We start from the raw sequence: 27938 nt of genomic DNA on the forward strand, positions 1-27938 counted from the left end.
TGAAGCGTTGCCGAGGCCACCCCAAACCCGGAATAAGCTAGGTCTACGTTTGCACTAACCACCTGTTGTCATGTTTGTGTAATAATTGCCATGTTGTAATATTTGCAGAAACAATGGAGCACGGACGAGACGAGCAAGCAGAAGAGGTGTTGGGGGACATAATCTTAGTCGGAGGTGATATCTTGTCGTATCTTAGCGACAATGATGGTCTGGAAGAACAGGGTGAAGAAGCAGGCTACGGTGATCGAAGAGTGGAGGAGGAAAGATATGATTATGATGGCTCCTGTGACCCAATGCTGGTGCAAGAAGGAGCCCGTGGTGACGGCTCCGGTGACCGAACAGAGTCCGGCTAGGTAAATATATTAGTTAAGCCTGTGCTGACTAGCTAATTGATGCATTCATTGTTTTGGTATATACACATATTAATTAACACTCGTCTTTCTTCTTTTTTCTAGCCCTCCAGATCGAGCACAACTGCGGTAAAGAGACGAGGCCCGAAGAGAAAGTTGCACTCGGATGAAAGGTTTGAGATCACAGCAATCGCGCGCGACGGCCAACCGATTGAACCCATCCGGACAAAGGATGCATTTGCTGCTCAGTGCGGGGTTCTACTTAGGGACAAGATCCTGATCAGCATCCACCGATGGTATAAGCCTAAGAAGGAAGACCCTGAGGTGTCTTATGTCAATGATATGCAGAAAGATGATCTTTGGACTGAGCTGAAGGCAAATTTCACCCTACCGCCAGAGGAGGATCCGGAGAAGCCAGTTAAAGAGCAATTAATCAAGTCTCATGCTCTTAAGAAGATGGCAGACCTATTCAGGAGGTGGAAGATTGAGCTGAAAACGTTTGTCGACAAAGAAGAGACACCAGAATTCATCGGCCGGTATGAGAAGATCAGAGATCACTGGCCCGCATTTGTGGCCCACAAGACATCGGAAAAGAGTAAGAAGATGTCAGCGACAAACAAGAAGAATGCTGTGAAGAAGAAGCTTCATCATCGCACGGGGTCAGGTGGCTACCTCAAAGCCCGGCCTAAGTGGGCCAAGGCTGAGAATGATTTGCTTGAAAAAGGGATCGAACCACAGACAATGAACTGGATAGACCGTTGCCGGACTTGGTTCTTCGGGGCTGGCGGAACCTTGGACCCTGTATCAGGGAGGTGCGTTTGGACGAACGAGCTTTTGAGAATACCAGTCAAGAAGATTCAGCAATATATCGATGCAGCGCAGGAAGGGACGTTCGTTCCAGACAGAGAGAACGACGAGCTCACGATGGCCCTCGGGAATCCTGAGCACCCTAGACGGACACGAGGCACGCCAGGCTCCGTTCCGTGGAAGGCTGGTTTTCCGGACGCAGGCAGTTACAAAAGCCAGGAGAGGAGGAAAAAATGGAGCAGACCCAAATTCAGAAGCTGCACGAAAGGGTCCAAGCGCTAGAGGAACGAGACAGCAATCGACATGCCGAAACTACCCCCAAAGCTACCCCGCCATCTCAGCGGAGAAGCAGCGTGGCTTCCACCGAGCTGCTTCAGCTGGAGCATGTCTTGACGGCTCCTGCTAACTACCCCGTGGATGCTATCACGGAGTCTCAACATTGCCACCTTATGGCGCAATGGCAGAACTTCAAAGTCAAGGCGGCTGTTGGCTCTGTTTTACCTCCTGAACCCGGCGCAACCTACCACTGCCGGCCGATTCCAGAAGGATATGCTAGGGTGATGGTGGATGAAATAACGGAGGGATTTGAGGACCTCCAGCTTGACCACCCTACCGGTGAAGGGGAGACTCGGCTGGGTTTAGCTCTGAAGACTCCGTGCCTATGGCGGAAGGAGCTCATCAACCTTCCGAACTGGACGGCTCCGGCGAGTAAGGGCAGTCCGCCTCCTCCTCTGCCTCCTCCTTCGGCGAGTGATCAGGGCACTCAGCCTCCTTCTCTGGCGCGTGGCGGCACTCCGCCTCCGCCTCCTCCTCCGGCGAGTGATCAGGGCACTCAGCCTCCTTCTCCGGCACGTGGCGGCACTCCGCCTCCTTCTCCGCCTGCGCCGGCGCGCCAGAGCAGCCAGCCTCCTCCTTCTCCGCCTCGTCAGCAAGGGCGGAAGAGACCCGCCGCCGCTGCGGCTGCTCCGGCGCGTCGTAGTCCTTCTCCTCCGCCTCGTAAGCAAGGAAAGAAGACAGCCGCAGCCGCTCCGTCTGCTCAGCCGGCGTCTAGCAGTACAGATGCCAGAGGCGGGAGGCAATACAGATTAGGTCCTTCTCTGAAGACTCCAGAGAAGTTACCATACGAGAGAACCGAGGAGGAAACCAGGAAGATCGTGCGAGCCGAAGTGACAAACTTCTTTGAAGGGGTGAAAGTAAAGAAACATCCACCTCCGGAGGAGAAGGTAGATCCGGTGAAAGCAAACCGCACTCTGGCTGCCCTCACAAAACCACCAAAGTCTCCGCCGAGAGGCAACTATGATCGCATTCTTGCAAAGACATATGCCGAAGCGGAGTGGTCGGGAAGTACTGTCAGTGATCAAAGGATAAAAGAACGACGAGCTGGGAAAAAATTGCCCAGCTCGGCAAACAAGCGAACCAATCGTGCCCCCCGCTCAAGGTGTCAAAAGACATCGTCGCTAATGATCCGAGGATGGTGGCCGGTTATAGCAATCTTGGAGATTACCTGCCCGACGATGTACATTATGGAATCATGGAGGTGGACGAACACAAATACCATTACGGAAAGCCTCTCGTCAAAGATGAAAGATCTCTAACAACGATGATGCGAAGATTACATGATTGGTACATGAAAACCTGCAGAGAGTCTGATGGGATGAGTACTTTGACGCTGAGAGTTAAACCGGAGCATGACTTCGTTGGAATTGAACTGCTGAATGTTCCATTTGAGGATTTCTTCCAGTTTTACAATCAAAAGGCCCTCGATAAAACAACGATCACTTGCTACTGTCTGTAAGTAGTACTACTTCTGTTATTAAGCCTCTCTATATAGGTCAGCTCTTTCATTGCATGTATTTATGATTATCCTCACTATATTATGCAGATTGAAGATCGCCGAATTGAAGAAAAGACAAATCGGTGATATTGGGTTCATTAACACAAATCTCATAGATGTATATACGGTTGAAAAACATCCCAAAGAAGCCGAGGCCAACTTGCTACGATCGTTGGTATTAAATCAAAACAAAGATATAATACTCTTTCCTTACAACTTCAAGTGAGTGTTACTGTCTTGTGCATATTCGGTTTCCCTTATTAGTCCAGGTTATGGTAATGTAATTGATGATTTATGCATGCATGCGCAGCTTTCACTATATTCTCCTAGAGATTAAGCTTGAGCAGGGAGTAGTAACCGTCTTAGACTCGGACGAAAAGATCCCCAGGACTATGCGAACATGACTCAAATGCTCGAGAAGTAAGTTAAATCGATCATTATCCACCATATCAGCAACTTTGTTCATTTCCTGATATCAAGTAATTGTTTTCTTTGTCTGGCAGGGTTTGGAGAAAATTCACCACAAAAGCTCCGGGACTGCCGAAGAAGCTGCAATTTAAACACCCAAAAGTAAGTACTATAGTAGCATGTTCCGCGCATCTCCTAGTGATTCAAGCGCTAGTTTCATCAATACCATTTAGCATGCTTGCTTATCAGTTTGATTGACCTCTATTTCTTGTAAAGTGGTTGTGGCAGGAACCCGGGAATATTTACTGTGGATACTACGTTTGCGAGTCCATCCGCTACAGGACCTGTGAGCGGGGCTACTCTGACGAACAATATGAAGTGCGTAAGACATAATATTCACAATTTTATTTTATTACCATCATTTGTGTTGAGTTTCATTTATTCATATATATATGTATTGACCCCCTTCTTCAAATTAGATGTTTCGGAAGCGGGATGAACTCCTAGCACCAGATCGTATGCGAGCAATTCAAGAGGAATTGGCGGCATTCTTCCTTGACCACGTGATCGCTGAAAACGGAGAATACTATGTGGACCCTGTGTTCTTACAATTTAATTAGGAGATTGTATTGTAAGAGATAATTATTGTATATATGTAGCTGGTAGTGTCGGATAGATATACGAGAACTTGTTGTTCGACCAATCTCTCGGAGAAGGAGAGGTGGTCGATATCACTTCTCTCTGTATGCATATGTTCATGACGATCTTCTGTTTCCTTCATTTTCTTACTAGCTAGCGTGTCGAGTCCTCTCTATACGTATATAGTACGAAGCGTCGACCAAGCACGGAGATAAGAGAGGGCACTTCTCTCTATTAATTAGCTAGCTAACACAATATATGAAACACCTAAATTAACCCCCCACCCCCCCTTCAAAAAAAACAAAAACCCCAGCCCCTGAAATGCTGACGCGTGGATGCCTATTGGTCCCGGTTGGTGACACCAACCGGGACAAAAGGTCCTGCCTATTGGTCCCGGTTGGTGGCACCAACCAGGACCAAAGGCCCCCCTGCCTGGGCTGGCAGCAACGGCCACGTGAACCGGGACTAAAGGGTTAGGGCTTTAGTAAAGACCCTTTAGTCCCGGTTTGAAAACCGGGACAAAAGGCCCTTACAAACCGGGGTAAAAGCCCCTTTTCCTACTAGTGCAATGCATAGGGTCGATCAACTTTTCAGCCCACACGTGCTCACGCACTTGTCCGCTTTCCACACGTTCGCAACCCACGCATCGGTCGCAGACTACCTCCATGTATGATAAGCATGTTGGTCTGTGTGCTACCATCTCTCGTTAATTATATCCGGATTGTTGTTTCTCCGGCGGCTGGAAATACTTATTTCTGACTCCTAACAAGAGCCACCCAATCTTTGACAAATTCGTATAGGTATATAAGTAGTGAGAAATATAATAGAAACATCCAAGCATGTGATGAAATAGTACATCGGCGTGGCTTAAAGAAGTAGGAAGTCGTTCTTGCTTTCCCAGCTAATCATGCGATCTCTCTTCAGGGCCACAGTATATTGTTTTTCTCTACCAAACTTATGCTGTTTGCTCTTCTTGACGGGTAGGTCACTCGTCTCATTGGTAGCGACATTGTTGAAGGAGGACTCCCGAAAGAGCGGGTTGTCATGGATGTGCTTGTCGAAACACTTGCCTAGGAACCGCTTTACAAAGTTGAGCTGTACTAGTCGTGCCCACTTGGAGACCATGAGCACGCATCTCTGCCTCCATGTCGTCGGTACCAATTCCTCATCTGAGCACTGGCCTCGTTTCATGATGGCGGCGATCTGCTGGAACATGGCCCTAATTTGTCCGGTGAGCTTCTTGTCATTCCCATGGGTGCCGCTTGCGAGGTCGGACACTTTGATCTCAAGCGTCTCCATGTCCTCAGGAGTGGCGTGCTGCATCAAGTTGAGCTCCGCACACACTGCGAGCGCCTCGCCAGATGCCATCAAGAGGGCCGGGTCGTCGGTGTTAAGGAGCTCGGCGAGGTCGCGGAAGGGGATCGTTGCCTCTTTCCAGGCATATGGGTACGTCCTCAAGTCACCGAGGGTGGTGAGAAGCAATGCCCACGCGGACAAGGCGGTGATCAAGACTCTGGGGGCGGTCCTATTGTCCGCTCTGGAACTCTTGATCACGCCCCAAATTGCCCTAATTGATGGCTCCACGTCCTCCGGGCGACGTGCGGCAGCAAAAGTGACAATGGCGAGACAGTTGAGAGCAGCTGCCACCTTCGCGTCGTCGGACGACGCTCGTAGCGTCTTCATGAGTGTGGGGAGCTGGAGCGTGCCCGTGAGGATTTCCTTGGAGCAGTCGGCGTTGTCGCCGACGGTGAGCGCGAGGAGGCCAATGGCGCGGTAAGCGAGCAAGGCCTCCCTTGCGGAACCCGAGTTGAGGGAGGCTCTACACCGGAAGAATATCGTGAGGCACCGGTAGTCGATCCTGTCCATCGGTATGAAGCCCTCGAGGAGGCCGACGAGCCCCTCCATGCCCGCCTCGCGCGTTGAGCGCCGCTTCTCATGGAGGCTGTTGATGCATCTGTCCACTATGTCCAGCTTGTCCGTGCCATCATCTTCAAATTCTGCAAAATAAAATAAATGCTAGCATAATTAGGGTTTGCTATTTGATAGAAGAGAAATAACTCCCCCCGCAAAAAGAGAGAGAGAAGAGAAATAACTTTGTTTAGGTTACAGCCATCAATCATATATATAGGAGGAGAAGAGATAGATAGCTACAGACAGAGAGGCATGGGTGCCATGACACACTCTGTCAAACTGCAAAATAATTTATACTATATACTTAACACTAATTATCTATCCCCTCTGTTCTAAAATAAGTGTTGTGATTTTAGTTCATAAAGTTATTTTGGAACTGTTCGTTGCTCGTGATGATTTTTAGATCAAAATACACGCATGTAGTGTACTTTCTAGTCCGTATAAATTTTGATCTGGTACGATGTAGTAATATTGAAGTTACATTGTCTATACGTTATAGACGTGAATTTTGGCAACCACGGTGCAGAGGCTGTAGATCCGCCGGTGATAGATAGAGAGATGGATTGCTGACGACGACGTACCGGTGCGGGTAGACAAGTCGGCTAGGCCGCGAGCGGGATCACGAGGGCAGCTGGGGCGCGCCATCGGAGTCTGCAGCGGATCGATCTATGGCGGAGCGTGGTGGATGCAAAACGATGAGGATTACGATGGCGGAGTCGGAGCTGCACGGGCAGAAGAGAGAGGCCTTGTAGACGGTTCGATCGTAACACGCGTTCACGGCAGAGAGGCCTAAATTGGCAAGGGAGCGGAAAGGAGGCAGTAGAGCTGGGCCTGTCCGGGCCGGTTTCTGATGACTCGATGGGCTGCCCATGTGCGCTATACTCTCACTGCACGTCGGACAGTTCTGAAAAGAAAATATCAGTCTGACAACACTTCCCCATATCAAGGAATGATATGAAGAGTGATCATGCCGGCACATACTCCCTCCGTTTCTAAATACTTGTCTTTTTAGGCATTTCAACAAATGACTACATACGAAGTAAAGTGAGTGAATCTACACTCTAAAATATGTCTACATACATCCGTATGTGATAGTCATTTAAAATGCCTAGAAAGACAAGTATTTAGGAACGGAGGGAGTACTACTTTTCATGATCGAAAACCGCTATTCTGGTTATCAGCCACGCAAAACCAACGACCCACTCCACGCAGACTCTAGAGGGCGTTGGAATGCGACAACACGATTTGACATTCAACGCCATGTGACATGAGCACAGAGAAAACATATGCTGCTAGAGGCCCTGGTTGAATCAATCTCGGAACACTCCGCCTTAGCACATGTGACTACAAAAATTAAGAGCTCCAAAAGGTCTATACACACATTGCACTCACCGACGGAAATCCTTCAATTTGATCGTGGGATCGCTCGCTGATGTCACACCTCATTGTTTTTACCATGGCTTATGGGACGTGAGGGTATGGAGGTCCCTATATTGTGAAGATGTATCAAGGATAGAAGTGTTTGTTTTGCCCGAGTATCTCATATGGATTGTGAAAGAGTAATAAGTAGAACAAGCAATGCATGCCTGTCCCTCCCGTCCTCACCTATTTATACTGATGCGGATTTTCAATACTAGCCAATTCATGCAATATTTCCTTGTGGTCATGCATGTGTGTCATATTTATCACGAGGAAGCACAACATCCGTGTTACCTTGTCATGAGTTACAGATGAACAACAAAGGAAATACCGCAGGCAATAGTCTGCATGAACCATTTTCATTTAGAAGAACGAGGGCAACAGCAAAATATATAGGAGGGGGTAATGTAGAAGCAGCATTTAAAAGCTAATGCTAGATGAAAAAACATCACCCCATAGCCATACATAAGGGACATACGAGACGTTCCATCTTTCGAAATATGTATAAAGTGTTTTTCTGGGGCGTAGCACGGTGAGGCTGGTAACCAGGCGCCATGTTCTGCTCCCTTAGATGAACAAACAACGGATGTATTCATGGTACTTTGTTGACTAACATGACTTTAGTTGTCTCTCTGGATGCTATAGATACAAGGGAGACTATCTGGGAGCACCTCAGGTGCTACAGTGATACGAGCTCTTGAGAGCCGTTAGATCTCCAAGGGCTCCTAGGGATCTGATTTTTTCCTACAAAAACCCTGAAAGAGTTTGAGAATTGCGCACAAGAACAACAGCCCCTCATATCCAACGGCCCAAAAGCTCGTACAACTGTAGCACCCAAAGTACCGGAGCACATGATATTCTACAATAGATACAAACTATATTTCATACATCCAAGATGCAGGTCGATTAGTCGAGGACATGCAACCACAACAAATAATACCAATATTTCTTAATCAAATACATGTTTTGATTTTTTTCAAATACAAGTTAACTTTTTTAATGCACGTTGTACATTTTTTTAATGCCAATAAAATATTTTTTAAACTACACAAACAATTTTTGAACATTGATAAACATTTTTATAATGTGATGGACATTTTTTGGAAGCACATGAATATTTACTTAAAATGTCATGCACATTTTTAACGGAAATAAACATTTTATGACCTATGGGGACAATTTTTTACATTGTATAAATATTTTTGAAAATGTCACGACCATATTTTTAAAATGCCAGATTATTTCTTTAAATGTCGCATACATTTTCTTCAATGGTAAGAAATATTTGTTTACATGACAGAGAAAATTGTTTTTACATTGTATACACGTTTTTTTGAATGTCATGAACACAATTTTGAAACTCGTAAACATTTAAAAAAATCTAATGTACATTTTTTATTGTACGAAACGTTTTTTAATTACATGAACATTTTTTACCTTGTATAATTTTTTTAAATGGCGAATACATTTATTTAAACGCCTGATATTTTTCAATGTCACAAATATTTTTCGCACTCATGATTAACATCTTCTACCTTCTCTTCACATTTGTTTGGTAGTTTGAATATCTGCTGCCATAGTTTTTTTTCCGAAACGGATATCTGCTGCCATAGTAGACACAAGCAGAGTAACATCATCGGCGTATAGGCTGACCCTGACCCAACAAAGCAGGCCTTGGCGAATAACCAGTGTAGTGGCGGTGCACCCGTAAAAATACCAGTGTAGTGGTGCAATTGCAATTGTGAAAAGCTTTCGGGAGAGACGGTCTCCCTGCCCTGACGCAGGTGTTGTTTGCTTGTGCCAAATGATAGCATGCCTCCAGCCGGAGGAGATCTAGGCATCTACTCTAGTGTAAAAAAAATGCCTTATATTATAGGACCGAGGAGTACCATTCCGGGCGGCGACAGCTTGCGCCGCGTGATTCAAGCACGAGTGAGTTTGTCTAGAATTTCTCTTGTATCATAATGTCCGTGTCACCTTGCCAGCAGATTATAAATTGCTTTTGTTACGACTAGTTCATCACTATTACAGAGTGTTAGAAGGGAGAGAGAGAATTGGTGGAATAGTTCGTTGTATTGCTTGAGCCTTGTGGGCATATATATAGGAGTACATGATCTATTTGGAGTAGAAGGCAAGCCAGAATCTTTCCTAGTCTAATCTATGTTTCCAATCTAATCATTATATTCAACATCCTCCCGCAGTCACAACGGTAGCGATGCAGACGGTGAGACTGGAGAAGAATCCGAAGGCAAGCCGAAGGACACCCCACACAGTCGTAACGGTCGACGCATCGCAGAAGGCGTGGCTGGAGTGGAAACCGACGAGGTTGCTCAAGCAAGGCGGTAGCCCTTTGTGCCGTTTGTCGAGGTAGCAGAGAGCGTAGGTGGTGTAGCCGTAGTCGAGGTAGCCATGCGAAGAACACCGCGGTCGATGTTGAGTCGGGGTTCGCCGGTGTCGAGGTAGTCGCCGTGGAGCTGCAGAAGGAGAGCAACGGTAGCGGCGGCCTAAGGAGGCGGCGGCGGCGGCTAGAGAAGGAGCACGGCGGCGGTGCTCGAAGTAGGCGATAATGAACCCGTCAGCGTGACGAATGCCGGCGCGGACGGTGACGTTTCCGCGCCAAGGATGGTGGCGCGGCGCATATCACGTGGAAGTCAACACGCGTGGACGGCGGTGGACCACGGGCCCCAGCGTTACGGCCCGAAGGGGCGACGCAACTGCGACGGGCAGGTCGGGGCGAAGGCGGGGAAGACCTCAGGGCGGTTGCAGGGATCGCGTGCCACGCTCGCTACGACCCGACGGGGCGACGCAGCGGCATCGCGAGGGTCGGTGCAGCCTCGGGGATGGCCTGAAGCGGACGGCCTCGGTGCGGCGGTTGACCGCGGGCCACGGCACTATGGCCCGAAGGGGCGACGCAGCGGCAGCGCGCAAGGTGGTGCAACCACGAAAACGGCCTCAGGGTAACGGCGGGGATCACGTGCCACGGCACTACGGCCTGAAGGGACGACGCAGAGGCGGCGCAAATCAGTATAGCCATGGGAAGAACCACGGGGCGGCGGCGCTGCGGCCCGACGGAGCGACGCAGCGGCAGCCTGTTGCTCAATCGGCGAAGAGACGTGTAAACTCAGGGACAATCTTCATGAAATTCTGTAGCCTGCGTCCGCGTGGCCGGACGATCCAGCGGCTCGCAACCGGACGTTCAGGAGCTGTGCAGGCCGGGGGCTGAGCTGTAGGCGTGCAAGCACACGGAGAGCCTTCGCCCATACTGGATGCAGCAGGTACGAGCAGCCAACCGGTGCTGTGTGGATCAAGGGGCAGCACAAGCACATGCACGTAGGGACACGACCACGTGCTGTGTTGGACGATGGGCCGATGCGGACGCTTGAGCAGGAAACCACACTCGCGGGGCACGAGGCGAAGACGAGCGGCCAGCGCAGAACCACGCGAGGCCGCCATCCTGAGCACATCGGACGAGCGTCATGAGTAAAACATGGGCGTTGCTCCCGCAATTGATAGTTGAAGATGATGAAGATTTCGTTGGAGTAGGCGCGCGTTGTAGACGATGAACGGCGGCGAGCGACTCAACCCGATCTATAGATCGGAGGACCAAAAAAGAACACCGATCAAACGACCGGTGAAAGAGAAAAACCCCGCATCAAGGATCGGAAAAAATACTCTAGGGCAGCCGGTTAACATGGCCGGCGGACGAACCCTAAGTACGGGCGGCCCGGCCCCCGGCGGCGGTCATGGAGGCTGACCGCCCCGGAGGCGGCGCGCGGGTGCGGAAGCGGCGGCGGCTAGGGTTTAGGATTGATTAGGCTGATACCATGTTAGAACAGAGAGAGGATTGATGGAATAGTTTGTTGTATTGCTTGAGCCTCGTGGGCATATATATAGAAGTACATGATCTATTTGAAGTATAAGGCAAGCCATAATATTTTATAGTCTAACCTATGTTTCTAGTCTAATCAATATACTCAACACAGAGGGATGAAGCTGCCTAGCATGATCTGCATCTTGCAAAATGTTGTTCAGACAAGTCACTCTTCAGAAGTTGGGGAGTGAACATGTTCATACGTTGTTAATCTGCTAGTATTGGCGGTCCAATGCATTCATAATATATTCCTTTACGCAACAATTCCAACGTTCATAATATATTTCTTAACTTTCAGCGCTATATCTCGGTCCATTTTTTCCTCCTTATAAGATTCATACAATGTAATAATGATCGCGAATTTGATCTCTTGCGTTTCTCCTGTCCTTATACCTCCCCTTAAAATGGCAAAGCGGAGCGTTCTCTTCGTACTCTTAATGACATCATTCGCACTCTGCTTGTTCAATCTTCTATGCCTCTGAAGTTCTGGGCTGAGGCCCTCCACGCGGCCACATATTTACTCAATATTCGTCCATCTAAAGTTAATCCACAAACTACTCATTACTTCTCTTTATTTCTCTCTCATTCAAATTACTCCGACGTTCGCGTCTTCGGTTGTCTTTGTTTCCCAAACTCCTACTCCACTTCTTCTAACAAACTTTCTCCGCACTCTACCCCGTGTGTCCATCTAGATTTTTCTGACGAGCACAAGGGTTATCGTTGTCTAGATCTTGTTAGTGGTCATGTTCATGTGTCTCGTCATGTAACATTCGCTGAAAACATTTTCCCCTTTTTTGAGCGTCAACAATTAGATCCCAACTCACCCATGCCGTCCACTAGTCTCTCTCGTCGCAATCATCTTCCTTTCTTTCACCCGCCGATCTATCCAGCGAAACCAGCCGAATTCTCTGCCGCGGAAGCGGATCCTGCCGCGACCACTTCGGTCATCACCTCTGTCCCGGCAGAGGAAAACACATTACACTCTGTCGCGGCAGACCTCCTGCCGCCGCAGTCTTCACCGCCATCTCCCGCGCCCGCTTCCTCCGCTGCGCCGGACGCGTCCACCACATCTTCCCCCACGCCTACTGCTCATGCTATTCCCGTTCCAGCTCCTACTAACGATCATACCATGCGCACACGTGCCAAGTACGGGTTTTGTTTACCTGCAAAAGATCGTCTCAATCTTCATGCATCTCTATCTCCTTCCTCTCTATCCAAATCTTACAAATCAGCTCTCCTAGATCCTAATTGGGCCGCAGCTATGAAAGATGAATATGATGCCCTTCTACAGAATAACACGTGGCAGTTAGTTTCTCGTCCTTCCAATACAAATATCGTTTCAGGCAAATGAGTTTTTCGCCATAAATTTAATTCTGATGGGAGTCTTGCACGTTATAAGGCTTGATGGATATGGCGTGGTTACTCTCAGCAACAAGGCATCGATTATGATGAGACTTTCTCTCCCGTTGTCAAGCCCAGCACTATTCACACTGTCCTTAGCATCGTCGTCTCTTCTTCCTGGCCAATTCATCAACTAGATGTCAAAAATGCTTTTCTTCATGGCTCTCTTCAAGAAACAGTCTATTGTCAACAATCTCTTGGCTTCGAACATTCCTCCTATCCTAATCATGTTTGTCTTCTTCAGAAATCTCTTTATGGTCTTAAACAAGCACCATGTGCCTGGTTCCAACTCTTTTCTACTTATGCTCAAACCATCGGTTTTATCCCGTCCCGTTCTGACACTTCACTCTTCACCTTTCATCACAACACCAACACTGCTTACCTTCTTTTATATGTTGATGATATTATCCTCACAGCTTCCTCACAACAATTTTTAGATCATATTATCTCTCTTCTTTGCCACGAATTCTCTATGACAAATTTATGTCTTCTTCACTACTTCTTAGGTATTGTTGTTATTCGTGACTCCTCTGGTCTTTTCTTGTCTCAACGTCAGTACACTCTAGATCTTCTTTCTCGTGCTGGTATGCTTGATTGTCAAACTTCCCGTACCCCTGTTGATACATGTTCCAAACTCTCTGCCGACGGTGATCCTTTCTCTGATCCTTCTCTTTATCGTCGTCTTACCGGTGCACTTCAGTATCTCACTCTCACTCGTCCTGAAATTTCTTTTGCTATCCAACAAGCTTGTTTATACATGCATGATCCTCGTATTCCACACTACAATCATGTCAAACGTATTCTTCGATATCTCAAAGGCACACTAGACTTAGCACTTCATATCAACAAATCCTCTCCCCCTCCTTGACAGCTTACTCTGATGCAGACTGGGCTGGTTGTCCAGATACTCGTAGGTCCACATCCGGATTTTGTGTTTTTCTTGGTAACAATTTGGTTTCTTGGTCTTCAAAAAGGCAGGTTACGGTCTCCCGCTCGTCTGCTGAAGCTGAGTACCGCGCTGTGGGTCATGCGGTTGCTGATACGGTTTGGTTGCGCCAGTTGCTGTCGGAGCTGCACCGTCCTATTGAGCAAGCTACCATTGTTTACTGTGATATTATTTCAGCTGTCTACATGTTAGGGAATCCGGTTCAATACCTTCGCACCAAGCATATTGATATCGACATTCATTTTGTTCGAGAGAAGGTGGCTCTCGGTCAAGTTTGTGTTCTCCACGTGCCTACTTCTGCTCAGTTCGCTGATATCTTTACTAAAGGCCCGGCGACTACTTCGTTTCAAGACATTCGTTTCAGTCTCAAAGTCGTCGAGCCTACCGTTGACACTGCGGGGGTATGTTAGAATACAACTTGTAGTAGGATTAGGACTCCTACTTGGTTTGTAATAAGGCTAGGTCAGGTGCGGCTTGTCTCTTATATATACTTCTTGTACCGGCACAATATTGTATCAACAATTATTCAATACAATTCTACATAAATATATTTATAGGACATGTTTGAAGCTGCGACGCATACAACTTACATTGCGCTAGACTATGCCATGGTTGAGCTTATGCAGAAACCCCATGTAATGTCCAAGCTGCAAACGGAGGTGAGGAGGGGCAACACCAATGGGAAAGAATTGGTCACCCAAGAAGACCTGGGCAGCCTGACCTACCTGAAGGCAGTAATGAAAGAGACGTTGCGGCTGCACCCACCAGGACCTCTCTTGGTACCCCACTTTTCCATGTCCGATTGCGACGTAGAGGGTTATATCATACCCTCTAGGACACGAGTAGTCATCAATGTCCGACTGTGAATATGTATCAAGGATAGAAGTGTTTGTTTTGCCCCAGTATCTCATATGGATTGTGAAAGAGTAATAAGTAGAACAAGCAATGCATGCCTGTCCCTCCCGTCCTCACCTATTTATATTGATGCGGATTTTCAATACTAGCCAATTCATGCAATATTTCCTTGGGGTCATGCATGTGTGTCATATTTATCACGAGGAAGCACAACATCTGTGTTACCTTGTCATGAGTTATAGATTGACAACAACGGAAACCGCATGGAATAGTCTGCATGAACCATTTTCATTTAGAAGAACGAGGACAACAACAAAATATATAGGAGGGGGCAATGCAGAAGCAGCATTTAAAAAGCTAATGCTAAATGGAAAAACTTATATCCCCATAAGGGACATGCGACACTTACCATGTTTCACAATATGTATGAAGTATTTTTTTCTGGGGCGGAGCATGGTGAGGCTGGTAACTAGGCGCCGTGTTCTGCTGGTGCAGGTTGACTTCTTAGTAGCAAGTAGACAAGAAAGGATTTTGTCAGCTCCCCTGGGTGAACAAACAACTGATGTATTCATGGTACTTTGTTGACTGACATGACTTTAGTTGTCTCTCTGGATGCTATAGATACAAGAGAGACTATCAGGGAGCACCTCGGGTGCTACGGTGATACGAGCTCTTGAGAGCCGTTAGATCTCGGATCCAAGAGCTCCTAGGGGATCTCATTTTGTTCGTAAAAAAATACCTCAAAGAGTCTGAGAATTGCACACAAGTACAACAACCCCTCATATCCAACGGCCCAGAAGCTCGTACGACCGTAGCACCTAAAGTACGGGAGCACATGATATTCTACGATAGATACAAACTATATTTCATACATCCAAGATGCAGGTTGATTAGTCGAGGACATGTAATCACAACAAACAATACCAATATTTCTTAAAGAAATACATGTTTTGATTTTTTTTCAAATACAAGGTAACTTTTTTTGAATTCATGTTGTACACTTTTTTAATGGCAATAAAATATTGTTAAACTAAACAAACATTTTGTAACATTGATAAACATTTTTAAAATGTCATGGACATTTTTTGGAAGCATAGGAATATTTCTTTAAAATGTCACACACAATTTTTAATGGAAATAAATGGTTCATGACCTACGGGGACATTTTTACATTGTATAAACATTTTAAAAATGTACGTACATTTTTTGATTGTACAAAAAACATTTTTCAAATTACATGAACATTTTTACATTGTACAAATATTTTTGAAATGGCACATACATTTATTTAAACGCCTGGCATTTTTTCAATGTCACAAACATTTTTTGCACACATGATTACCATTTTCTACCTTCTATTCAAATTTGTTTGGTAGTTTGTATATCTGCTGCCATAGTAGACACAAGCAGAGTAACGTCATAGGCATATAGGCTGACCCTGACCCAACAGAGCAGGCCTTGGCAAATAACCAGTGTAGTGGTGCAATTGTAATTGTGAAAAGCTTCCGGGAGAGAGGGTCTCCCTGCCCTGACGCGGGTGTTGTTTGCTTGTGCCAAATGATAGCATGCCGCCAGGCGAAGGAGGTCTAGTCATCTACTCTAGTATAAAAAAACGTTTTATATTATGGGATGGAGGGAGTACCATTTTGGGCGACGACAGCTTGCGCCGCGTGATTCAAGCACGAGTGAGTTTGTCTAGAATTTCTCTTGTATCATAATGTCCATGTCACCTTGCCAGCAGATTATAAACTGCTCTTGTTACGACTAGTTCATCACTATTACAGGGGGATGAAGCTGCCTAGCATGCTCTGCATCTTGCAAAATGTTGTTCAGCCAAGTCACTCTTCAGAAGTTGGGGAGTGAACATGTTCATACGTCGTTAACCTGCTAGTATTGGCGGTCCAATGCATGAGTCGCAGCTTAAACTGTTCCGGTACTGGTTTGGCGTTTGAGAGGGATGAAGCTATTATGCTCTGCAACATGAATTATTTTACTATTCAGAAAGTCTGCAATGCTACAGCAGTATGGACTCCAAATCTAGTGGATTAATTAGCCAGATAATTTCAACAGACCTTTTTTTTACGGGGATAATTTCAACAAACCTAGTGAACCAACTGGACAGATAATGTCATCAAACCTAGTGAATTATTTGGCCAGGAAATCTGCTTGATATACCATGTCTTGAGATCATTCATAAGTAAAAAGAGAGGAACTACACTTGCATAATTAGTTGCAATGTGAAATTGCTGTTATATTGCTTAGCACTACCTCTTGCTTCTATCTAGTCTGAAATTGCCTGTTGTACTTCTGAGGTGACATTCAAGCAGCAACCTGACCATTTCAATCCAAAACAAAGCAATGTGACTATTTGTTCAGATCGAAATGATAGTGCAGTTCCCACAATCTTCAACGTATCAAGAGGAATCTTACATCGCGACCTCACCCAGGATTAGCGCAAATGGACACCCAGTATGTCTGATTCATGTACAATTCCTATATATATTGATGTCGCACAGCAACATAAGAGATGCATGAACAATCTCGGTATATATTGATGACACACAGCTACATAAGAGATGCATGTGCAATTCCAGTATACATTGAGATGATCTACTACAAAATATATATGTAACCATCATTTATATTGCCTGCAGATTATAGAAACATACCAACATTTCAACCATCGTTTAAATTCCCGGCAGATTGCTGACAAAGTGGAAAACGTCTAGCTAAGTTGCACCTAACAAAGCACAAAGACAGGTTTTCGGCAGAGACCAAAGATAGGGAAGCAGAAACAGAACTTCATGGTTACAGGCTAACGGCCAACACATGGCTACAACCTACAATTACAGATTCTTTAGAGAAACAGAAGTCTTCAGACAAACATCATGAATGATCACACATCTTAGCCGCCATCAGTGGAGTCTCTATTAGTGGATGAATCTGCACAAACAAGAGAAGTCACAAACAGGCGGGAATTTCTAATATCCTGTAGAGGAATTATACTGCAACCCAACCAAATTACTGTAGTTGTAAACAGAAGAATTTAGCCTTGGAAGGGCAACACTAAAGCAAATTTGACCATCCAGAGGGGTCTCGAGACCACTTGAGGCTTAAAACAAGAGTGGGAAGCATGCAATTTGGTGATTAGTCTCTGTTAATCAAACTGACAATTGGGTCGGGCAACAGTTAATACAACGAGGCAAAGGCAGTTCTTGCTGGATGGATGCAGAGCACTATATTGTATATTCTACCCAGTATCAATTCCTAGTACATGTACTCCACCGAATGGAACACGAAGAAGAGCTAAACTGAATTTCAAGATGAGTACGACTACTATTGTCATCAGTAATTAAATAGTTAAAGGATAAGATAATATTTTGAACTGAAAAATAAGAGAAGAGAAAAAATATACTCCGTATTTTGCATGCATGGCACAAATCTATAGGCACATCGGAAATGTGTGCTAGCTAGTGTAACCAGCAATTCAGAATAATAAACTGTGTTGAAATATAGCAGCCATTCTAAACTCTATACTGAAGGATAATGGATTCAAAATATGGATGGATTTGCAGGGGCTGTCATACATTCTAATTGATGCGTAATTACAGCAGACATGCTAGAACAAGTAGGAATGGTTGTGATACATTCTATTTGATAACGGATACCAAATATGGACAAAGACAACTTACAATCTGAGTACGGACATGGATTCTCCTTGATGCTAATTTGCTCAGGAAGTATGCCACATGTAGTCAAGATATTCAAAATTTGACAAATAAACCGGTTCATATTCAATGTAAACAACTTGAGGCATGCACAGACAAGAGGTTAGTCTATTGTTTCCTGGGCTCCTGCTGCTCCTGGATTGTTCTATCAGATAGCATCAAGCCTGCTTACCAGATCAATGTTGCACTTCACAAAAGGATATGCCTTAAATACGTTGTGTACTTTTGAGCACCAATCGACACATGGAGTGGCACCATCTGCCAGCCTTAGAGTCACTCTTTTAAGCATTAGAGCACAATTAAATATCACTTTCACGAAATCAAACTCGTGATCTTCCCCATCAATGCCTCCTATTTCCACGGTTTCAAGATCAGCCAAGGAGATAGTTTGTGTTCTCCAGTCCTTAGGCTCATCACAGAGACAATTTATCGGGCATGCATCTTTCACCTACAACAGGTGTGAGTACGACAGTATATTATAGATGTTTCACTATTGAGACCATAGATCAAGAATGTACCTATAATTTTTTTTCTGTTGAGCATTACGGTATGCATTCCAAATGTATGACCACAACGATAAATTTACCTCTGATCTTAGTAGGATGATCTTAAGGTTACGTATAGTTGTACGAATCTGATCCATCCCAAGGAGACGCAACACTAATGCTCCGAACCCATGCCTGGTTCTGAGATGCAGGTCCAAACAAGAGAAGTTGGTGAACATATGTTTATGTATCTCGGACTCGAAGCGGAGCTCTGCATTTCGAGAATTAAATGAATCCTGCAAAATCAATTCAACAACACGTTACAAACAAATCGAATTTAGCGGGCAATTCTGGTAACTTAAGCTTAGGATAACATGAACATACTTGGACACACATGTGCAGGGAAAGGAGATGGACGATGGGGTGCTGCGAAGATGTGTTTTTTCCAGAGTCCATCTGCAAGTGCCTCTCTGTCGTGTTTAAGCAGACCTCCCGGAGGCCCCAAAGACCAAGTCTGTAGAACGCCCTTTTATACGAGCAATGCCACGAGACCTTCTCCACCATTGGTGCTAAGACGGAGACCCCGAGGTGGCCGCCAGCATGGAAGTGCGCTACCAATTGCTTAAGCATGGGGGCCTCGACGTCGATACGGGCTGTCCACGTATTCCGGCCCTTTACAACAAGTTCCTGCAGCGACTGTGAGTGCATTGTGAGTTTGTCCATGCCTACCAAACCAGTGGTGTTCACCGTGAGAAAGCGTAGGCAGGGGCAGCGCGGGATCAACGCGGCTAGGTCGACATGGCAGCCCGAGAGGGAGAGTCTCTTCAGTGAGAGGAACCGAGCACTAGCTCGTGGCGGGGCAAAGCGGAGGTACCCCGCATGCAGGTCAATGGAGGTGGCGCGGTCCAAGCGGGGCAGGTCCACGTCTAGACAATGGTCCTGCAGGTTCTGCAGGAGGGTGAAGCGCAGCTCCACTGGTGCGAGCCTTGCGGCGGCACGGAGCAACGAGGAGACACTCGAGGAGGTGAGCATGCCTTCTTGCCAGGGGAAGCTCAAGGGAATGTCGTCTTGCCAGGGGACGCTGATGTCGAGGAGGAGGCGGTGGAACACCCCGGGACGAGCAGCACGCTGGAGCGCGGCCTCGAGCGAGCCGAATGGGACATCATGGAGGATGACGGCGACTTTGGGGAGGTGGGTCCAGAAGCCATGCCACCGGCGGGCAAGGATGCACGTGCGCACGGCGGCGCCGGCACAGCTGAGGCGCTGCAGGACCTGGAGGAGCAGATCATCCGAGAGGGTGCTAATGAGGTCTGGTGAATCGCAGGAACCATGGCGTGGTCCATTGTCCAACTCCGACTTCTCCATGGAAAACCCCAATGCGATACCTACAACTGAATTATTTGAGAGAGATATAACTCACGGGGCAATAGTTAGTTAACTAGTTGCAATACGTTGCGATCTACTCTTATACTGCCTTGATTTGCTTCCAAAATCCATAACAGTTTGAAAGTATATTTTGTTATCCTATTCGTAGATACTTTGCCTTCAAATTTGGTCAAATTTTATACCGTGTGACTTCAAACAAAATTGATAGGAATGAATTTGTTTTCTTTTTCTAGGAAACATGAGTCTAGGGCTCTACCAAAGATAAAAGCAATTATTGTGTAGACCTACAGGAAATATGCGAACCATGAATAACATGAAAGTAAATGTTGCTTCTAGGAATATGCTAATCATGTAAGCACAGAGCTGCTAACCAGAAATAAGATCAATGTTGCCTTCCACATATGAATACTCCCGGAAGATGATGTTTGCTATTGTGCACCAATCATCACTTGGCAAGTCCTGATCTAGCAGCCTCACTGTCACACTTTTAAGCATCGGCGCACATCTAAATACCACTCTCAATAAATCAAGCTCATGATCCTCCCCTTCAAAACCTTCGATTTCAACCTTTTCAAGATTATTCAAGGAGACAATTTGGGTTTTCCAGCCCTTTGGGTCATCACAAGGGCAATTAATTAAGTGGACACGCTTCTTTCACCTAATAATGAAGATAAATGTAAATCACGTCAATGCATTATAGATGATCCCCTTAGATGTTCATTGAGAAAGTACAAGATGCATATATTCCATATATATTAGCACGGTGATAAATTACCTCCGATCTCAGTAGGACGATCTTAAGGTTTCGTATATCTGCAAGACGAAGACCATGATAATGTATGCCAAGGAGACGCAACACAAATGCGCCAACCATGTGCCCTCTTGTTGTGAGATGTAGATTCAAAGCAGAGAAGTGGGTGCCCATATATGGCTAAATATCTCTGTGGCAAAGCGGCGCTCTGCATCTAATAGAGAAAATTTTGAATCCTGCAAAAATCAATTCAGGAAGACATCGTCATGGATATGTTCAATTTGGTCGGTAGTCTGTAAATTGGGCAGGACAGGAGACATACTTTGGGAGACATGTGCACAGACAAGACCTCGACCGGAGTGAGCACCCCCGCTCCGTGTCTCTCCGGCGACTCTAAGCCCACCTCCAGGAGGTCCAGGTGCCAAAGACCAAGCGCATGGGTAAACCAGCTGGGGTACGTGCACCTCAAGGAGACCTTCTCCACCATTGGTGCCAAGATGGTGCTCCCAAACTTGTCATGAAGGGACCGTGTAGTCAATTGCATAAGCAACCTTGCATGTACACGGCCTTGAAGCGGCTTCCGGCGCTCCACGAGGACCTCTTGCAGCGATGCCGAATGGACGGTGAAGGCGTCCATCGTGAGCACGCGCAGGTGCGGGCAGCACGGGATCAAGGCGGTGAGGTCGAGGTAGCAGCCGGAGAGAGTCAGCCTCTCGAGCAACGGTACCCTGCAGAGTGGGCTACCTCGAGGTCCAGCGACACCCCGTGCATCTCGATTGAGGTGGCGCGGTAAAAACGGGGCAGCCGTATGCTGGGAAGGCCCCGCGCCCACTGCGTGAGGGTGAAGCGGAGCTCCACGGGCGCGAGCGCCGCGGCGGCACAGAGCACGGAGGAGACGCTGTCGGCGGACAGCCTGCTGCCCTCCTCCGGGACACGGATGTCGAGGAGGCGCACCCCTTGGCCGGCGGCGCGGCGGAGCGCGGCCTCGAGCGAGTCAAGCGGGACGTCGTTGAGGGTGACGTCGACCACGGGGAGGCCGGAGCAGACGCGGCGCCACTGACGGGAGAGGACGCTGGTGCGCGCAGCCGCGCGGGCGCAGCCGAGGCGGAGGAGGACCAGGTGGAGCAGATCGTCCGGTAGAGAGCTGATGCGGTCGGCTGCTCCGGTCTCGTCCATGGGAAACCCTAATACGATTGCATGCATGTGATGCACGGGAGATATTGGGGGGCTGGGGAGGAAAACGAGAGAAAGCGAACACCGAAACTGGGTGCCGAGCCGGCCTCTTCTCTCCTTTTTTTTTTCGTTTTCCTTTTTACATAGAGCCGGACTCCTCGTTCTAGCCTCACGCTTAGAGCAATGCTAATAGATAAGTTTGAAGTCGTTGTCGACACCTTCTACTCGCATTATAGGAAGTTCCTTCTTCCCAGTCTATTAATACCTACTTCATTAAAAAATAATGACAGATAATAAATGAAATATAATTCCTATATGTGGCCTCCATTGTCATTTTTCTACTGTGTCAAGTACCTCATGGCCTCATGGTTAGCACATGATGATAGTCCTAAGAATAAATTTACGAGTTCCTATTTTCCTATGACCATTGTGCAACTTGGACTACAAAGACCCAAGTCGAAGCAAGCCCAGATTCCTGGTCTACGGAGTGGTCCGGACGTGATTTCTTTCGCAAACCGGAGATAAAAGTGGGGGAGGTTTGCGGGAGTCCGGACCGCACCCAAGCCTGCTTTGGACCGTCCTAGCCCACCAAAAACTCGTCACCTGCCCCTCCCGCGCTTTCCTTCCGATGCACACGCCGCATTCATGCCGGCCCAAAGCACGTGAAGGCCGGCATTGATGTGGCGATGTGACCGGAGGGAGGGCGGTGCTGACCGACGCGTCCTCTTGGCAGCCGCCGCTTCAATGCGTACACAGGATCCCGAGGAACCAACTCCGGCCGATATGCCGCATTGAAGCGGCTGACCGGCCCTTTGCATGACCTGGCCGCGGCTATTTAAGCCGCGTTCTGGCGCCGTCGAGTTAAAAGTGGGGGAGATTTGCGGGAGTCCGGACCGCACCCAAGACTGCTTTGGACCGTCCTAGCCCACCAAAAACCCGTCACCTGCCCCTCCCGCGCTTTCCTTCCAATGCACACGCCGCATTCATGCCGGCCCAAAGCACGCGGAGGCCGGCATTGATGTGGCGATGTGACCGGAGGGAGGGAGGGCGGTGCTGACCGACGCGTCCTCTTGGCAGCCGCCGCTTCAATGCGTACACAGGCTCCCGAGGAACCAACTCCGGTCGATATGCCGCATTGAAGCGGCTGACCGGCCCTTTGCATGACCTGGCCGCGGCTATTTAAGCCGCGCTCTGGCGCCGTCCACATCGCATCCTCCTCCGTGCTGCACCCCACTACACATCTCCGATGATGGGCAAGTCCTGGGCGTCCGCGCCGGCAGGCGGTTCTGGGACGGGATCTGGCGGCTCGTGGAGATGCTGCCCTCGGACTCCGAGGTCGTGTCGGCTGGCGGCGACTCGACGCGGGAGGAGATCGTCATCTCCTCTGGCGACGAGGAGGACCAGCCGCCGCCGCAGTCCGTGCCAACGATGTCGGGCTAGGTCTACACCGGCATCGACGCGGAGTTCGAGGAGCAGATGGAGCTGATGCTCTGTCGCTCCGTCATCCATACCAACGGCCCGGGTTGGCCACCGGGAGCGCTCCTCCCCGTGAAGCCGAAGCCGGCATCCCCTTCACGCTCTCCGCGCCGCACAGCAGCGGTGTCCAAATCGAACGTCGTGATAAGTTTCCAATGTATCTATAATTTTATTATTCCATGTTATTATATTATCAATCTTGGATGTTTTATATACATTTCGAAGCAACTTTATATCATTTCTGGGACTAACCTATTAACTTAGTGCCCAGTGCCGGTTGCTGTCTTTTTTTTGCTTGTTTTTGACTTTGCAAAATATCAGTACCAAACGAAGTCCAAATGCCATGAAACTTTTTGGAGATTTTTTTCTATCAATAAGAGACCCTGGAAGTTTCTGGAGGCCACGAGATGGAGGAGTGACCCACTAAGCACCAGGGCGCGCCAGGAGTATATAATATATACCAGAGTATAGTTTAGGTAGTATATATACTACTTTAGGTAGTATATATACTATTGGCATAGCGCTAGGAGTATATATATCGGAGTATACTTTAGGTAGTATATATACTACTAAAATATTCAAATAGTATATATATACACTATTTTTTATAGTATGTATCATATTTTGAGCATACTCCATTTTAATACGTACGTATTTCACAAATACAATAAAACCTATGAGCTCTTGCAATTTTTTATATGACTGACTTTGAAATATCTTAGATGTAGTATATAAACATACTAAAAAAATAAAGTAATATGTATAATACCATACACACACACACACACTATAATTTATGCTATGAATCAAAAGAAACTTTTGGTAAGATAAATAACTTAAATTTAGCATAATTGTTTTGTTGATATAGGTTCCGTAGGACAAAGAATACAATAACTAATAATTAGCAATGTTTTTGTGTAACTTATTATGCCAACTAAGTGCAAAACATCATACTTGTTTAGGTTGTACTCTGATGAAATAATATGTTTAAACGAATATAAAAGTTTAGTATAAAATATATGTATTTTTGATTTCGTCCCGGGGCCAAAATATGTTTCGACCGGCCCTACCTTGAAATAAAGTACATCCTTCGCTACCACCGCCTCCAGGTGCCCCTCGTTGCTGGCCTCGTCGCGCTCCGCGGCAGTATGTCATGCCACTCGGCGTGGGAGTCCGTGCGCGCGCGGACACTCGCAGCACCCCGACAACCCCATCCGCGTCGTCGTCATATGCGTTGGTGGTTCGCACGCCGTTGTGTACCAGCCAGTCGGCAAGGACGCAGCGGTGTGCTCGGCTCGTTCAAAGATAAGATGCATCAAGTTCGGGAGTTTCTGGTTGACAGGTGCGTCAAGATGGCCCGTCTCGGCGCGGCGGAGGTGAAGCAGAAGCTGACCGGCAAGTGGGGGCTTCATGTGACGCGGCCTGCTGAGCTGAACAACCTGTTCATGCGTGTGCACGGGAACATCGATAATATCCCTGGAGCCGTGTCAGGGAAGATACCGATCAGGGTGGATTCGGAGGATGGGGGCATCTGCCTAAGGCCATCGAGGGCGTCAGCATTGAGTGTAGGAGATATGCCCTAGAGGCAATAATAAATGTTATTGATTATCTCCCTGTTCATAATTATGTTTATGTTCCATGCTATAACTGCTGTGGTTTCCGAGCCCGTATATCCATAAAGGCTCTCGGGAGAACCCATATGCACGTGTGGAATAATAAATGGTAAAATGTATTCCTAGTCGTGCCTCTAATACTAGCTCAAGTGTTGCATGATGATTATGTTTTCTCAATCATGGGCATGTCTATGCCAAGCAACTTTGAGGGCACAATGTCAGGAAGGACATTTGTGTTGAATCGACCCGAATTGATGTTATGCTATGAGATACATTCGTCACAAGTTAATGGTTTATAACACAGAGATAGTTAATGTTTGCATAATTCCTTAGACCATGAGAGTATCGAGTTTCTTCATGCTTGCTTCATGAACTTTGGGGTTTGTTAAACGTTATCCGTAACTGGATGCTATTACAGCGGCTTACGGGTTCATGGGAAAGTATGTTAAGTAACTTGATAGCTCGAGATTGGGATTTGCTCCTCCGACGATGGAGAGATATACTCGGGCCCTCTCGGTGTTATGGTGTCCATCATCGTCTGGCCAGACACTTTGTGATTTGATCACGGGGATGCCGGAACACGAAACGAGAAAAGAGAACAAAACCGGTAACGAGGTAACTTGCATAGTGGAAAAAGTGTTGGCCCATGGGGATGCAATAAATCTCACCTCAGGTGTTTGTGATATATCGTGAAGCAACAGGAATAGCTCACCGCAACTGGAGGTTCACTCGAATATTCATTCGTGTGGGTATAGGGGTCAATATGGGTGTCCACGGCTCCGATGTTGATCATTGATCGGAAGGGGTTCCAGGTCATGTCTATACTTCACCGAACCTATAGGGTCACACGCTTAAGGGTCATCTATCTGCTGAATACTAGACAGGGAGTCTGAGAGAAAATCACCGAAAAAGTTTCGGACAGCGGAAATGTTCCGCAGAGAGAGGTCACCGGATGAGTTCCGGTGAAACTGAAAAGTTGTTTCAGGGGATACCATAAAGTCAAATTGGTTTCGGTACATGCCTGATAATTCTTGGAGGGTGCCAGAATCATTCTGGAAGCTTTCTGGAATTTTCTGGGATAATAACCGGATATGCTCCGGAGCTGCCAGAACCACTTCAGATGCTTTTCGCAGATGAAAATCACTAAACCGGAATTGTTTCGGAACGCGTTGAAAATAATTTTGGTGGGTACTGGAAATGTTCTAAGCCCACACAAATATTTTCAGTTCGAACGGACGCTGAAAAATGTCGTCGTGAATACTGAAAATCAGCTTTATGGCTACTTTATGGAAAGCCACCTTTTGGGGCTTTGCTCCAAAAGATCTTGGGGATGACATGGATGGATAGGAGCCATTTTTTTGGCCCCTCATGGGGGTGTGGCCGGCCATATGGGGTATCCCCCTTGGGGACCCTCTTGTTCATTGGTTTCACTCCTAGGTCCTTGTGGAAGGACTTCATTCATGTGCATTTTGGGTTTTTGTGTGAAACTACCCTACCCCTTGGGATTTCCTATAAATAGAGGTGGAGGGGCAGCCCTCCACACACATCCCTTCTCACATACAAGTGCCATGCATGATCTGACTTCTCTCTCCCTCCCAGCGAAATAGTTTCGTAGAGCCGAAAGGCTGCCTGGGTTCCGGTGGGAACTAGTTTTGGACGGCGAAGCCCTGCCGGATAGATGACACCGTATGTGTGCACCTCTGTAGAGAGATCGTAGTTTCGGTCTTAGTTCGTGAGTGCCTCCCGAAGGGCTGTCCGTGTGACCGTCCGAGTTTCGAAGGTCCTCCCGAAGGGCTGTCCGAGTGACCGTTCGAGTTTCGAAGGTCCTCCCGAAGGGCTGTCTGCGACACCGTCCGGGGGGCTATTCGACCGCCTTCCGGAGGGCTGTCTGAGGAGCAGATGAGGGTATACATCCTCGCGGTTGGGAGGTTGTAAATCCTAGCTGCGGGGATCTGCACCGCCGATCGTCATCGACTCTACTTCCCGCTGCGCTACGAGTCGGTAACGAAAAAGATCAAACCTTGTATGCAGTCTCCATAGTGGTCCTGGGCTGGTGCATAGGTCAGAATTTTTTTGTTTTCTGCAGCGTTACCCTACATTGAGTACATGGCGTGGATGGCGCTCGGCCTAGAGATGCGCCTCGCGCCGATGCCGGCGAGCGTGGACGCCCCGGACTGGGGCGACCACGACCTCACCTGCAACGAATGACTCTACGCGATGCGCAACGCCTATTTGTGCTTCGACATCGCCACCCGCTGCCTCGCCAAGCTCCGCACCCACATCGGTTGATCCACTCCGCCTCTTCCATTGATTGCCGCTCAGTTACCTAATGATTTATAGCTGGGCATACTTCAATGAGATGATTTGAACTTGGCTACCCCTGAGTCGATGCAATTCGGTTGGAAACTTACCCGATGCGATGTGTTCATTTTGTAGTTGTCGTCTGCACAATCTGAACTTGTTATCGTTTCAGTTCCATTCTTGCATATGCACTAATTTTGTTATATTCAGTTAGTGGATCCGTGTTGAAAAATTAGATCTACCTACGTATGCTGCTTGATTATTTTTCTATTGTGCCCAAGTTGTTCGTGTTTTTCTATGATCCTTGTGTGTTGCTATATGTTCCTATCAGTCACCTCTCACCTGGGAATTTGATCATGATGTTGTTCAATTTAGTTTCAAGTTTTCAACTACCTTAGTGATGCATACTTGGCTGATGAACAAGCAATCACTTTGATCTAATCTAGTTATTCATTTGCATGGTCTGAACTTGGCTGCACACACCATTTTTCTGGATTATATGTATGTATGAGGTGATGTTGTTGAAGGAAATATGCCCTAGAGGCAATAATAAAGTTGTTATTTATATTTTCTTATATCATGAT

General features: G+C 47.1%; 2 protein-coding genes across 2 annotated transcripts; both read right to left on the minus strand.

Moving 5' to 3' along the window:
• Positions 1–4748: 4748 nt before the first annotated feature.
• Positions 4749–6692, minus strand: LOC123142141 (uncharacterized). The gene is made up of 2 exons (XM_044561152.1): positions 6531–6692; positions 4749–6035 (listed from the first exon to the last, which is right to left on the minus strand). The coding sequence occupies exons 1-2, from the start codon at positions 6592–6594 to the stop codon at positions 4906–4908; spliced, it is 1194 nt and encodes a 397-aa protein (XP_044417087.1). The 5' UTR covers positions 6595–6692; the 3' UTR covers positions 4749–4905.
• A 10440-nt stretch (positions 6693–17132) lies between these two features.
• LOC123142142 (uncharacterized) lies at positions 17133–20071 on the minus strand. The gene is made up of 4 exons (XM_044561153.1): positions 19039–20071; positions 18756–18950; positions 18134–18617; positions 17133–17384 (listed from the first exon to the last, which is right to left on the minus strand). Exons 1-3 carry the CDS (start codon positions 20017–20019, stop codon positions 18318–18320), a joined length of 1476 nt encoding a protein of 491 aa, XP_044417088.1. The 5' UTR covers positions 20020–20071; the 3' UTR covers positions 17133–17384; positions 18134–18317.
• Between the last annotated feature and the right edge of the window lie 7867 nt (positions 20072–27938).

The sequence above is a fragment of the Triticum aestivum genome, chromosome 6D (assembly GCF_018294505.1).
Source record: "Triticum aestivum cultivar Chinese Spring chromosome 6D, IWGSC CS RefSeq v2.1, whole genome shotgun sequence".
Taxonomy (NCBI): Eukaryota; Viridiplantae; Streptophyta; class Magnoliopsida; order Poales; family Poaceae; genus Triticum; species Triticum aestivum.

Excerpts from the sequence above, each read along its gene's own strand:
- LOC123142141 (XM_044561152.1), bottom strand. The coding sequence starts at position 6,594 with ATGGCGCGCCCCAGCTGCCCTCGTGATCCCGCTCGCGGCCTAGCCGAC. Across the intron at positions 6,036-6,530 it reads CGACTTGTCTACCCGCACCG|AATTTGAAGATGATGGCACG; the intron begins GTACGTCGTCGT and ends TTTATTTTGCAG.
- LOC123142142 (XM_044561153.1), bottom strand. The coding sequence starts at position 20,019 with ATGGAGAAGTCGGAGTTGGACAATGGACCACGCCATGGTTCCTGCGAT. Across the intron at positions 18,951-19,038 it reads CCCTGCACATGTGTGTCCAA|GATTCATTTAATTCTCGAAA; the intron begins GTATGTTCATGT and ends TTGATTTTGCAG. Across the intron at positions 18,618-18,755 it reads TCATCCTACTAAGATCAGAG|GTGAAAGATGCATGCCCGAT; the intron begins GTAAATTTATCG and ends CACCTGTTGTAG.